The sequence below is a fragment of the Cynara cardunculus genome (assembly GCF_001531365.2).
Source record: "Cynara cardunculus var. scolymus isolate 2C chromosome LG 17, CcrdV1, whole genome shotgun sequence".
NCBI lineage: Eukaryota > Viridiplantae > Streptophyta > Magnoliopsida > Asterales > Asteraceae > Cynara > Cynara cardunculus.
Genome location: NC_037544.1, coordinates 36,153,787 through 36,168,262, shown reverse-complemented (window position 1 = coordinate 36,168,262; position 14,476 = coordinate 36,153,787). Strand labels below are relative to the sequence as shown.

Below are 14,476 nucleotides of genomic sequence, written 5' to 3'. Positions count from 1 at the left end.
AACGCTTACCCGGGTATACCATTACCCAGTCACATTACCTTACTGAATAAATATGGTAAGGACTAAGAATCTTACCCGGTAAGAGGAAAACAAGGACCGAGAGTTTTACCCGGTAAGTGAGAGCGACGACTCTTACCATGGTAAGTGCTTACCGGGTAAATTGTTGTATACAATATCGTTTTAGTGGACTAAAGTCTTACCCGGTAAGTAAGTGGTAGTGTTAAATTTTACTAGTAAGCGCTTACCGGGTAAGTGTTTAATAAACGGCCCATAAATGATAGTGTTAAATTTTTTCGGGTAAGCACTTACTGGGTCGATTTTTTTACCGATACAAAACAGTAATGGGCTGATATTTCATGGCCCAATAAATTGAGGCCCAATTATTCCAAAAGGTAAAAAGTCAAAATCTAAACTCCAACTCCTCTAAACGATTGGCTCGGCATCAAAAAAGTCAAAAGGCAAATATCAAATCGTGCACTTCAAACTCACATGCGCACGTTAGCATCAATCCTTACATGCCCCACGCTTTGCAATCTCCATTCGACTTGAAAACCCTAGCAACAAACAGTTGGGAGCTTCATTTACTTTCATCAAATCTCAGTATTCTTTTCACGATTTTTTACAATTTTGAAAGGTTCATGCGAAATCAGGGTTCATCATCGCGGATCGATATATATTCTTTTCCCCCTTTTTCCGTCTGTAAAAGGTAGGGTTTTGTATTGTGTATTGGTTGCTTTTGAATTTTGTGACTCGTTTCATGAATATATTTTGATTTTTTTTATTCAATACAGAAGTGGTTCATAAATGGATTACAATCCATCGGTTCGATCAAGACGTCCTGTTCGTAACAATAACAATTACCATGGCAATAGTACTTACAATGAGTATGAAAATGATGAATTTGATGAAGATAATGAAGGTATAAACCAGAGATATGGTTATCAAGAAGATGAAGAAGAAGAAGATGATGAGGATGAATATCAACATGGGTATTATAGGGTTTCTGGAGGTGGAATTGATACAGGGGAGTCTTCTAGGCGTCACCAAAAGAAGCGAAGATTAGATAATTTGGTTTCGAATTACGAATTTGCTCCACGTGCTAGTGTTAATGCTTCTAAAGAAGTTTATGGTGGCGTTCCTGATAGGTCAGGGGATGAGTGGAGCGAAAATGCGACATATGTGTTGTTAGAGGTTTGGGGGGACAGATATTTGCAGTTAGGGAGGAAGAGTTTGAGGGTAGATGATTGGGTTGAGGTTGCTGAGAAGGTTTCAGAGATGTGCAAAATGGAAATTAATGAAACTCAGTGTAGGAACAGGTTGGAGACTTTGAAAAAGAAGTATAAGAAAGAGAAGGCGAAAATGGAGGATATGGGAATGGGGGGAAGAGGAGGAGAAGGGTATCATGGCAAGTGGGCGTTCTTCAAAAAGATGGATATGCTGTTATCTCCTAAGAAACAACACAATGGTTTGCCTTGTGGGGTTGATTCAGGGGAATATGTGTTTATGAATACCAAAGTTTATTTAAATCAATCGAATGCTTTGGATGAGATGAGGGATAGTCCTGGGGAATCAGAATCTGATGAAGATGATTCAGATGACAGGAACGATGATGATGGATTTAGGTTACTGGCTGAGTCAGTTCAAAATTTTGGGGAGATTTATGAGAAGATTGAGGGTAGAAAGAGACAACAGATGTTGGAGTTAGAGAAGATGAGGATGGATTTTCAGAGAGAGTTGGAGCTGCAGAAGAAGCAGATTCTTGAGAGGGCACAGGCTGAGATTGCAAAAATAAGGGAAGGGGATGATGAAGACATTAATTCTGTGGAGAATCTAAGTGGATAAGCAGGTAATTTTCTATTCCTTATTTTTTGAGCTTCAGTGAAAGGTTTATTAGTTTCTCGGTCTGATTACTATTCCAACTAAAAGAGTGAGTTTATTGCAAGTTATTGTTTTTATTTGATCATTATGTGTGGATTATAGATGCAATAAGTTCTTAGAGAACACTATATTGTGCAATGCAACTCTTCAATCTATACCAATATTACCATATATCCAACATGTTGTGAGAAGCTACATGTAAAATTGTCTATGTCATTTGATTTTGGTATTTATACTTCTGATTGAAGCATGCATCGTGTTGCTTCCAGTATTATTCAAAACATGGCAACATTTAATCGGTGATTCGAAGGTGACAATAGTGTTTGCTTATCCTTTGATGAATTGCATCCATTGTTTCCATTTTATTATAACCATGTTAACTTGACCTTCCCTAGCTCTCCTAATTCCATACTCCCAATACAAGTCTCCCCTTTGTGCCATTGCATCAAAATCTACTATGGGTTTTGTAGATAACATATTATGAGGAATCCATGAGTTATAGCAAAACGAGTAAATCTATGACAACCATAAATGTTGTCACTAAACTCACCACTTTTTTCTTTTTCAAAGAAAGATGTAGCAACTAGCAGGTAGGAGATAATGTGCACTTATATTTTTTTCTGTATAAAGGAATCGTGGTAACTTTGGTGGTTATTATGGATTTGCCCTAACATATTTAACCAAAAAAACATATCCCCCGGGTCCTTGGAGTTGGGTGTGGGGGTGGGGAGGGAGGTGTACGCAAACTTGACCTCTACCCTCAAAGATAGAAAGTTCCCCAAAAGAAATAGAGGGAATATCAGAAGGTGGGAGTTCGAAAAAGAACCTGAAACAAGAAAATCGAGTTAGAATTAGCAACATATAAGTAGAAATAGGTATATGAAAACACAACCAGGGAAAGAAATACCACACACCCGTAATCTAACATGGGATTCTGGTAACCTAATTGTTGACTCACTAACACTACCTTCAATCCTCTACCTCAATAGCTCTGTCTATGCTAGCTACCGATCCACGCCCCACTCTACTAACCTAATCATGCTTCTTCAATTACCCCTGTTAGAGATTATGTTCTTAGAAATGCCTAAAGCTGCAGGATTTCAACCCTTGATTCTACTATTCAAATACAATGCTTGATCCGTTAGTTGGTTTTGAACATATCGTAAGATTTTTTACTTGAAACAAGAAAGGATTTGTTTTAAAGTATAGGGGAGAACTTTTAATTTCAATGCCCTTATTTCAGGTTTAACTATTGTGAGTATTGTCTTTGCTCTTAGTTTACCTCTTACTCGATCCATACAATCATCCAGGAGAGAGTGTTTGATTGTTCAATGAATAGTTTTTCCTTATGGCTTTTTGAAACGAGGGTTGAGCAGTAGACATTACTCGATTCTGTGTATTTTAGTTCACATTTTAAAATACTTTTCCAACTTCTTATATGCAGTGAATACTTGTTTTATAGTATGCCTTGATAACCTGACAAAGAAAATGAATTTTTTTGTACAAAGTGAGCAGATTAGTTGATTAAAAACATTGTGATGATGGTGAAATAAGGCTAAGAAGTTGAAAAAACCAAAGATGGATAGGGATGCAATAGTAAATATATTATAGATTCCAAATACACTCACGTTTGGTTTGTAGGATTGGATTGGATTGGATTTGGAATTAAATTCCATTTCAATCCCATGTTTGGTTTGAAGGATTTCCTGGATTTGAAATCCCACAAACATAGGATTATGAAATCCTATGGGGTTGTTATTTCACAAGATTTCATAGGATTTGTATGTAATAATGTTTTAAATTATGTCAAAAACATTAGTTTTGTAATAATCAATTAATAAAAAGGTAATTTAATTAATTTGTATAATTATTTATAATTTGTTTTTATAAATTATTTATAAAAAATGAAATTCAATTCCATTCCGAATCCTACAAACCAAACACACCAAAGATTCAAAATCCTTCCACGGAATCCAAATCCCTTAAAATCATTTCTTATGTGTTTTGACAATTTAATTTACATGTTTTACAAGCCGAGAGATCTCCATGGAATTGTATCGTGCACGGGGGACCCTATTTATTTGGGTTTTACTGAGTTTAGTTTTATAAGTACTTATTTTAAGAACAACATCCAAATTTTGTTTTGGTAAATCTTTGAATTCTAGTCATCTTCTTAGCAGTGGCAGAGCATCCTCAAAGGGTGGATGGCAACTTAAGCAATGGCTGCAGCAACTCATTACATATCAAGTCTTCATCCTCCTTCCTTCTTTTCCTCATCTGGGAGGTTAGTTTTTTTTAGCTGTTTGTATTTTGCCTTGAAGCTTTTTATATGTATTGAAGTAAAGCATAATAATGTTATCTACATTATTAATAAGCCTGATCTGTTTCCTCCTTTTGCTCCTTTTCTTCAACTCCAGAATCCATTTTTGCATTTTAGTGTCCCCTTTTATTATAAAGCATGAATTTTTGCAAATATTTCTATGGAACATATTGCATTCATATACATTTAATTGATCATGATGCATACGGGTGCTCATGGTTGGATTGATCGGGTTGATGACATTTGAACAACCCAACCTAATGTTTGCGGTTTGAAAATCTCAACCCAACTCAATCCAAAAATCCAACCCAACCCAACCCGTACGGGTTGGTTGGGTTGGTCGGGCTGATAATTTGATACATCAAAATATCCTCTTAACCTATGTTGTTTTCTACTCTCCTTAAATCAGACACGCAACTAGTACAGTCCATTCGTGTACCAATCGCACCCTTAAAACAGACCAATTAAACTTATTCTTAATTAAGATAGTATTTCTCGTAGCCCTCAAAGCTTGTAATGAGGAATTTGAATAGCAGAAAAACGACTAGGAGTTCCCATAAACTTATGAGGGTAAATTGTTTTTTAAGTTGGATCCTTTTTTTTTGAAATATATAATATTTATATACAACAAATACTCACGAATACTTCTCAGTTCTCACCAACCAAAGATTTGAACCCTTGACTCGGAGGCTGGCTCAACCGATAACCCAGGTATTGCTGGGCCAATGATCCTTAACAGCTTAGATCGTGGTTCTTCAACTGTAGAATTGTGACCGATTCTCTTTTGATTAGCTTGTTTTTGTGACATCCGTTTGTAGAACCATACCAAGCTTGACCTCGGTAGTTATGAGCTTAAGTCACATAATCATTAAAAGGAAAGACAAGACCAAACCAAACCAAACCAAACCAAACCGGTCCATATCTGGTGGAATGTGGGGGTGGGTTGTATGTAGACATGTCATCTAGTCCAAAAAGTAGAACAATTGTTTCTATGATGTAAATGAAAGAGCGATGCTAAAACCAACCGTTTTTTTTGCATCTAATGATTTATGATTAAAGAGGTGGTAAGCATACTTATGAGTAGAGATGGACAAAAGGGGTTTGTGCTCGAGGAAGGATCGGAATTGGGACCGAACACTTAATAGGTAAGCGCTTATAGGTAACATTCTCGGCTTATGGCTTGGTTGGGACCGGTTAAGGCTTTATAGGGGCCAAACACTTAATAGGTAAGCGCTTATGGGCAAGAGTTCCCAATCTCCATTACCTTGTCAGGTAACATTCTCGGCTCAAAATGGATTGTTGGTAAGCACTCTTTACTCGTTAACCGCTAATCGAGTAAGGAGCCGTTTACCAAACGCTTCTCCGGTAAGCGCTTACCAGGTCATGTTACCTTACAGGATGAACTGAGAATCTTATCCAGTAAGAGCGATGACAAGGATCAGGAATCTTACCTGGTAAGTGAAGGTGATGACTCTTACCCGATATAGCGTTTAACGGGTAAATTGTTGCATACTTTGATGGACTAAAATATTACCTGATAAGACACATGATAGTGATGAATCTTACCGGGAAATACTTATCCAGTTAGCGTTTAGGTAAACGACCCCTAATAATCTTATCCCTACTTACCAGGTAAGATTTTTTGTTCTTGATATACCTCTTACCGAGTAAAATTATCAGTCATTTCCATGCTCATCCGGTAAAGTAAGTAAACTTTGTTGATATAACTACATGTTGTTATTTAATTACTTATATATAGCAAAATTTACACACTTAGGTGACGTTTGTTTTTTAAGAGGTGTTGAAGTCTGAAGTCTTATTTCACTTCTAATTTATAAGCAGGGTTTTAAAGTCTGAAATCTGAATCAATAAGACTTTGTTTTCATAAACTAATAAACGTCAGAATTTGTTTAAATTGTCTATTTTACCCATTAAAAATTATAGTGTTGAATTTATACATAAATTTATACAATTTCACATATTTATTCATCATCATTACGGAATTTACATCTAAGTTATATATAATTAACATTCATTTAAATGAAAATATGTCATTGACGGTGTTTAACACATATACATCCTATTAAAATACATTAATTGAGAGAGGTGTGGATTGATTTGGTAAGGATCCATCGAGAGAAATGATCGATTAAGGTTAATCGATTGAGAAATGCTGTTATTGAGGATTTGAAGAAAAATAAGAGGTTGGTTTACCTCTTACCAGATAACTTTTTACGTGTAACTTTTTTATTTTCACAAACAGATTAAAATGGTTCACATTGTGAAACAAATATATGTTGATCAATATTCTAAATTCTAGTTTTAGATTGAAAAATCATATTAAATAACACATGATGCAGTAGTTTTCAAAATTATCACATTTTTATGCATAATATCTATTTAACACTTGTTTAAATTATATTCTAAGACAATAATTTTCGATACTTCACGTATCAAAATTGAACGTCTTAAAACACAGTTTAAATGATAAACGAATCAGATTCTTCTTCATGATTGTTGAATCGTATTTTTATTTTATATTCTAGTAATTGAATTAAATAAACAATCGAGCAAATTGCATGAAAAAGTAACGTACTTTAACTTGATCCATATTTTGGGTAACGTACTTTTAAAACTTCTATTTTGGTACTTAAGATGTAAAGTTTTAAACATTTAAGTATTCTGGTAACCGGTTATCATGCTGATGTGGTATCTGATTAATGCTTCAGAAAATAATACTGAGTTGGATACCACATCACTCGCCATATCAATATGATAACCGGTTATCTGGGTACTTAAATATTTAAAACTTTACATCTTAGGTACCAAAATGAAAGTTTGAAAGTACGTTACTTTTTTCATGCAATTTGTATCAACATGTAATGTATTATGTTTTGATTTCTGTTTTTAGAAAAATCTGCTATCAAAAGTGACATTTTTGTATGCTAAGGAGCCGTTTACTAAACGCTTATCCGGTAAGTACTTACCGGATAATTTTCCTTATCGGATGAACATGACAAGGACCAAGAATCTTACCCGGTAAGAGCGATGATAAGGATGAAGAGTTTTACCCGGTAAGTGAAGGTGATGACTCTTACTCGGGTAAGCGCTTACCAGGTAAATTGTTGTATATGATACGTTTTGATGTACTACAATCTTACCCAATAAAATAAATTATAGTGTTGACTCACAATGTTAAACACTTACCAGGTAAGCATTTAAGTAAATGACCCATAATAGATAGTTTTATCATAATAATAGAATTACAGGGAGTAATTAATTTATCTATCATATAATTAAGAATAAAATCGAAAAATAAACAATTATTGTATTTATTTTAAAATAAATAAAAATAAAAATAAAAATATAGAAAGGGAACAAATAAGGAGGTGGTTTGGAACAAATTGAATGATGGCTCGTGAGGTGAATGAAACACAACCCCTTCCAACCTCTAACTTTCTTCTTTTTGGTAGCCAATACTTGGATAAGTTATTTAATAAATCATAAAAGTGGTGTCTGATTGGTTTAAACTTGAGCTTCAAAAGTTAAAAGTGCTTGAAGGTCACAGGTTCAAATCCAAGGAGGAATAAAAACCCTTTTATAGCCACATATGTTCAAATGCGATGACTCCGGGCTACCCATAAAGCATGTGGTCGTCATGGGATTAGTCGGCTCGCATAGCGGGTTGGATATCCAGGTTAATCCAAAACAAAGTTGTTTTTTACTTTTTACTAAAGATCGTCTAAATCGTTAAATTTGTGTTGGGAATTTAATCATGGGTTTTATTTGTATCTCGATACATTCCTCAAGAAATCTAATTTGTGCTCCAATTGATGAAGAGATATTGGCGGAACTGCTGCAATGTCAACAACGATCAGGGTTGTATAATTATGTGTCATCATAAACTGTATATTGGTGTTGCTGGTTTATATTTTTGATCTTGATTTTATCAACTATTAGACGTTTGTTCAAGTCTTTTACATGGTTTATATATGATCTATATTGAGAGGAACAGTTAAATATGAACTGTAAAAAAGTTGAGAATGTGAAAATACTGAAAAATGGATGAAAAAAATATATAACAATGTGAATATAATTAAAAAAAACCAACCGGGCACCACCCTTGTGGTTAAATTAACTGTTATTCTTGTTGAAGTATTTAAAAAACTTTGTAGCTTACAAGGATAAATAAATTGTGGTTGCTCATGCAATCACATATCTTGTAAGGTGCGTTTGGTACACAGGACATGACATGATAAGACATAACAAAACAGACGTCAGTGTTCCACGTTTGATAGGACTTTTTTTTTATTAACCTGGATATTCAACCCGCTATGCGAGCCGACTAATCCCAGGACGACCATCTGCTTTGCAGATAGCCCGGAGTCACCGTATTTGAACCTCCGTGGCCACAAGGGGATTTTTATTCCTCCTTGAATTTTTTTCCATACACTTTTATCTGCTTTAATTCTATTGCCCTTGATTGGCAGTTTGATAGGACTTTTATGTGTAAACAGAGTGGAACATATCTACTTTTACCAATATTAATCTCAAAATAAAGCATAATTATCTTCTAAAACATTAAATACATCTCCCTTTTTACATGTTATTTATTTTTTAAATTTTACTTATTGTATTTTATATTTTCTTTAAACTTTTACTTTTACCGTTCTTAAAATCTAATTTTTTATACGGTTTCTATAATTTGATTAATCTATGCAATTTATTAAGTATTAATAATAATAATAATAATAATAAAAATACATAAAATGTATAAAATAAAAATTGAAAACTACATAAACGTTTTTGTTTTTGTGTCATTCTAATCTTCTTCACGAAAACAATCTAATGATATATTTTGTTATAAAAATATATATATTTTATCTAATTTAATAAATTACATAAAATAATCAAAATATATAAACAACTCATTAAGAGTAAATTGATCTTTTTATTTGTTCTGTCGTGTCCAGTTTTGTCTTACCACATGTTGAACACATGTTCTATTCTGTTTAGTCTTGTTTCATCCTATCATATCTGGATACCAAACACCTTCAATATTTTATTAATTTTGACATCAATAATTGTATCATAAATAATATGGATATTTTGGATATATTTAGAAAATTTAATTAAAATCGTTATTTTTACCGATTGGTTTCCATTCTCAGTCATTTCTTTACAAGCTTTACCAAAATAGTCCTACGTTCACAAATTTTTAATTTTTTTTACAGACCTGGGTGAAAAATATATCTGCAAACCTGAGTGAGAAATGTAATTTTTTTTTGCAGATACGGGTAAAAAAAAGTAAAATTTTCTTTCGTCGTTTAACTGGGCCTTCAATTATGGACGTGAGTTTTTGCGAACCTATAGCTGTTTTGATAAACTTGCAGTAAAAATGACTAAGAGATGAAACCAACCCTGAAAAACAGCTATTTTAATAAATTTTCTTATTTTAATTGAGAAAAATGAATGTAAAAGAGGAGAAAGTGCATGTGTGTACGGTGGCTTTGAATGCAAATATGAAGCTAGTCACGTAGATGAATGGGTAGTAGAGTTGGATTGGTTGGGAGGTAACTAATAATATTTTAATAAGTAATTTTGGAAAAAGTGTAAATTTTAGTTGAGAAGTTGTAGAAAATTAAATTTGTATTTACAAAAAAAATGTATATATAAGCCCCTTTTATCATCATTATGGGATATACCAATTTTAATGATGGGGTGTGGTGGTGTTAAAAGTGGTGTTTTTGTGGGATTTTTGTTTGCTTTGTTTGTGGGAAATTGTGTTGAGGGAAGAAAGTTGGTGGCGGTGGAGAAAGGTGGTGGTGGCGGGGATGATGTAAAGAAGCCAGAATGGTTTGTTGATGATCAGCCGGGATTTGGTGGAGGCGGTGGTGGTGGTTGGGGTGGAGGCGGTGGTGGTGGTGGTTCTTTTAGTTTTGGGATTGGAAATGGGGTGGGTTTTACGATTGGGGGTGATGATAAGAAAGTTGTGAAACCTGATTGTGTTGGGAAAGAAAAAGGTGGTGGCAATAAAGGGAAGAAGCATAACAAGAAGGAGAAAAGCCACCATGGTCATGATAGTGGTAGTAGTGGAGGTGGAATAGGGAAAGGAGGAGGTGGTGGCGGTGGCATTGGTAAGGGAAATGGCGGTGGTGGTGGAATTGGGAAAGGGAAAGGGAAAGGGAAAGGTGGTGGGATTGGAGGTGGTGGCGGTGCTGGTGGAGGAATAGGAAAGGGAGATGGTGGTGGTGGTGGTGCTGGTGGAGGAATAGGAAAGGGAGATGGTGGTGGAGCTGGAGGTGGAATTGGTGGAGGTTCTGGTGGTGGAGTAGGAAAGGGAGGTGGCGATAGTGGTGGTGGTGGAGGTGGAATTGGAGGGGGTTCTGGTGGAGGAGTAGGAGGAGGGATTGGAGGCGGTAGAGGGACAGGAGGAGGGATTGGTGGCGGTGGAGGGACAGGAGGAGGAATTGGTGGCGGTGGAGGAGTAGGAGGTGGTGGGATGGGCGGTGGTGGTGGAGGAGGCATGGGCGGTGGTGGTGGGTCCGGAGGAGGAGTTGGAGGAGGTTTCGGAGGAGGCATTGGAGGAGGTGGTGGAGGTATGGGCGGTGGGGGAGGAGGAGGCGGTGGAATTGGTGGAGGTGGTGTTGGAGGAGGCAATGGCTCCGGAGGTGGATTTGGAGGAGGTATCGGAAAAGGATCTGGTGGAGGATTTGGTGGTGGGGCAGGTGGAGGCTTCGGCGGAAGTAGTGGTGGCGGGTTTGGTGGGGGCGCTGGTGGTGGATTCGGTGGAGGAATAGGTGGCGGTGGTGGAGGCTTTGGTGGAGGCGGAGGTGGAGGCAAATGAATTGGAGGGGGATTAGGTGGTGGTGCTGGTGGTGGAGATGATGGTAAAATCGGTGGTTAAATGGTATCATATTCACCGTCATATAGCATTTCATACTCTTCAAATTTAACCTCAATAACTCTTATTTAACTCGATGTATGATTGTTTTTTCCTTTTTGTAATTTGAATTATTAAATTATTATTATTATCATCATTTTAACGTCTTATGAAGTTGTCAATAACAAGTTCAAATTATTATGCACATGGTACAAACGTTTACAATATTTTTTATCGAAAAAAATATTGACGAATTTGCCCATTTACCTTTCTCTAAAATCTAGTTTTACTTATGTCATAATTATTTTCGAAAAAAAATTTAAATCATTAAGGGGCTGTTTACCAAACGCTTACTCGGGTAAGTGAACACCAAGTCACATTACCTTATCGGATGAATATGGTAAGGACCAATAATCTTACCCGGTAAGAATGAGACAATGACCAAAAGTTTTACCCGATAATTATTTGAAATGTATTTCAACATGGCAAAGTGTACAAAATAATTTGTGGGTGAAAATGTCTCGAGAGTAAATTACATTTTCATCCTTATGGGTTGTTAAAAATAGCAACCATAAGGGTGGTGTCCGATTCATTTGAGCTTAAACTCCAATGGTTGTAGGTCTAAAGTTCGAATCCTAGGAAGAAAAAAAAATCACCTTGTGGCCACGGAGGTTCAAATACAGTGACTCCGGGCTACCTGCGAAACGGGTGGTTGCCATGAGATTAGTCGGCTTGCGTAACGGGTTGAATATCCAGGTTAATAAAAAAACAGCTACTTTTTTTATGGTTTTAAAATTGCAGTTTTCATTCATATGATTAGCAATTCATTGCTACTTTCATCTATACAACTAACTTCTATTTTTAAGTAAGAGGAAGGAAAACAACAATAAATTATAAACTATAAAAAACGAAGACAACGAGGAATTGTAAACTATAAGAATGAAAATCGTACATTTCAAAATCAAAAGGACGAAAATAGAAATTTTAAACATAGGGACAAAAACGTAATTTACTCGTGTTTTAAATTAATTGTTAAAATTTTAAAATATATATTGGTCCAAATCAAATGATTTTTAAAAATATTTTTTACATGATTTTTTTTCCATCAAATGATATGATTTAAAAATATTGTTTCACATGTATTTGTTTCATAATGTGATAGTTTCACATGTTTTGTTTCATCATTAGAAACTATTTCAAGTGTATTTTTCGTTTCACTAAGGAACAAAAAAAGTTTGATACTATCTGCAAAGCAGGTAGTCGCCCTGAGATTAATCGTGCGTGTGCTTATACGAAAATTATGGATTAGGTCTCCCAAAGAAACTAATTACAGTTATGGTCATCGTGGTTTCATATTTTTTATGAATTAGGTCCCTTGACCTAACTCTGTTAACTTTATATCAGTTAAATTAGAAGTAAAATAACTGTTGTACAAGGTTAGGTGTACTGGTGTAAAACCATTTGATGAAGAAGAAAAACGAAAACGAAAAACTCATCCGAAAGGTTAGACAATAACGACACCCCACCTACTTCTTTTGCCATCGCCATCGCCATCGCTCGCTTTCGTCACTTACTCCGGCTATCACCATCTCCTACGAGATCGTCTTTTGGACGGTGCATGATTTGTAGTCATTTTCCAATTAATAGGATGATCTGAAAGCACCCAGCTGTAGCCACAAGGTCTAAGAACTCCAACTTCCATCGTCTACTGACCATCTTGATGCTGAACCAAAATTGAACCAAAATGCACATGGTATAACCGAACTAACGTGCCGTTCACCAAACGCTCACCTGGGTAAGTGCTTACCAAGTCAGATTACTTACTTAATGAATATGGTAAGGACCAATAATCTTATCTGGCAAGAGCGAGATAAGGACCAAGAGTCTTACCCGGTAAGTGAGGGCGACGACTATTACCGTGGTAAACGCTTACCGGATAAATTGTTGCATAGGATGTCGTTTTAATGGACTAAAATATTACCCGATAAATAAATAATAATGTTAAATTGTACCAATAAAAACTTACTAGATAAGTGTTTGGTAAATGACCCTTAAATTTTAACAGAGTTAAAAGGCAGGGATTCAATCCGTAACGAAATTATTTCATTTGAGGGGCCCATTTTCAAAATTTTTTATTTAAGCCTTATAAATTACTATTAAAAAATGGAATGTAAATTATTAAAAAGATAAGCACGTGATGGCACGTGACCTGAATTTCACAAAGGAGATGAGACTTTTCTTACGTCATTATGTGGACGGTTGAGTCAAGTAATTGTCCCCTAAAGATTCCACGTCAATTCATCTTCTTTACCATACATCATCAATTTTATTTTATTCGTAATATCCGTAAAACCATTTTTTTACACTTGAAATTTCATAGCAAAAGACTGTGAAAGTAAAAATAATCGAACCTTTACAGCAAAAATGTTGTGAATGTTACCTTCACAGCATTTTGTTGTAAAGTTTCAAGTGTAAAAAGGTAATCTCACAAAAACAGGCTGGTTTCACGTAATCTCAAGTTTTTTTTTTATATATTAGGAAACAATTAAAACTTCTATGAAATCACATATTCATCAATTTAAATGGATGGTTGAGATTGAGTTGTATTGGTTGTACAAATGTAAAAGGTTGTATAATAACCAMCCTCTCTCTCTCTCTCTCTCTATATATATATATATATATAAGTGAGTTATTACACAACCTTTTACATTTATACATCCAATACAACTCGATCTCAACCGTCCATTTAATTTGATGAATATGTGATTTCATAAAAGTTTTGATTCTTTCATAATATAAAGTATTGATCATAATTAATGAACCACAATCATCTTCCATAAATATTCAGTTTATAATATCTGAACTCTTATAATTTCCATAAATATCTCAATTGATTAAGTTACATTGATTGTACAAATGTAATGAGTTGCATTTAAAATATCTTTTCTATATATATATATATATATATATATATATAAAAGAAAAGGGCATTAGTATTTAATTTAATTAGCTTATAATAAAAATAAAGAATGTTTAAAAAGGAAAGCTACATGATGAAGTAAGCAATTGATAAGGAAACACCATGAAATGGAGAAAAAAGTAAAGCAAAAATCCAAATGGGTGTGTGTGTGCTTTGTTGAATGTATACTTTTATCCTTTTCACTTATTTTTTTTATAAAGAAAACATATATTTTAAATTCAAAAGGATATTGTTATTATATATATATATATATATATATATATATAAACTCTAATCATCTTTCATAAATATTCAAATCATAATAAATGAACTCTCATCATTTTTATAAATATATCAATTGATTGAGTTGTATTAATTGTACAAATGAACATGATTGCATTTGAAATATACCTTATATATATATATATATATATAT

The 14,476-nt window shown here is 34.6% G+C and overlaps 2 protein-coding genes across 4 annotated transcripts; both read left to right on the top strand.

Annotated features, from left to right (window-relative positions):
• The first annotated feature begins 491 nt into the window (after window positions 1-491).
• LOC112501302 (trihelix transcription factor ASIL2-like) lies at window positions 492-4,286 on the top strand. 3 transcript variants are annotated; one of them, XM_025105015.1, is made up of 3 exons: window positions 492-706; window positions 792-1,846; window positions 4,059-4,286. In XM_025105015.1, exon 2 carries the CDS (start codon window positions 805-807, stop codon window positions 1,840-1,842), a length of 1,038 nt encoding a protein of 345 aa, XP_024960783.1. In that variant the 5' UTR covers window positions 492-706; window positions 792-804; the 3' UTR covers window positions 1,843-1,846; window positions 4,059-4,286. The 3 variants fall into 3 exon arrangements, with proteins under 3 accessions (XP_024960783.1, XP_024960784.1, XP_024960785.1); XM_025105016.1 differs by having other exon boundaries at window positions 4,056-4,286; XM_025105017.1 differs by having other exon boundaries at window positions 507-706; window positions 795-1,846.
• Window positions 4,287-9,914: 5,628 nt separating this feature from the next.
• Window positions 9,915-11,045, top strand: LOC112500031 (glycine-rich cell wall structural protein-like). Its single transcript, XM_025103293.1, has one exon. It carries the CDS (start codon window positions 9,915-9,917, stop codon window positions 11,043-11,045), a length of 1,131 nt encoding a protein of 376 aa, XP_024959061.1.
• Window positions 11,046-14,476: the final 3,431 nt, after the last annotated feature.

Excerpts from the sequence above, each read along its gene's own strand:
- LOC112500031 (XM_025103293.1), top strand. The coding sequence starts at position 9,915 with ATGGGGTGTGGTGGTGTTAAAAGTGGTGTTTTTGTGGGATTTTTGTTT.
- LOC112501302 (XM_025105015.1), top strand. The coding sequence starts at position 805 with ATGGATTACAATCCATCGGTTCGATCAAGACGTCCTGTTCGTAACAAT.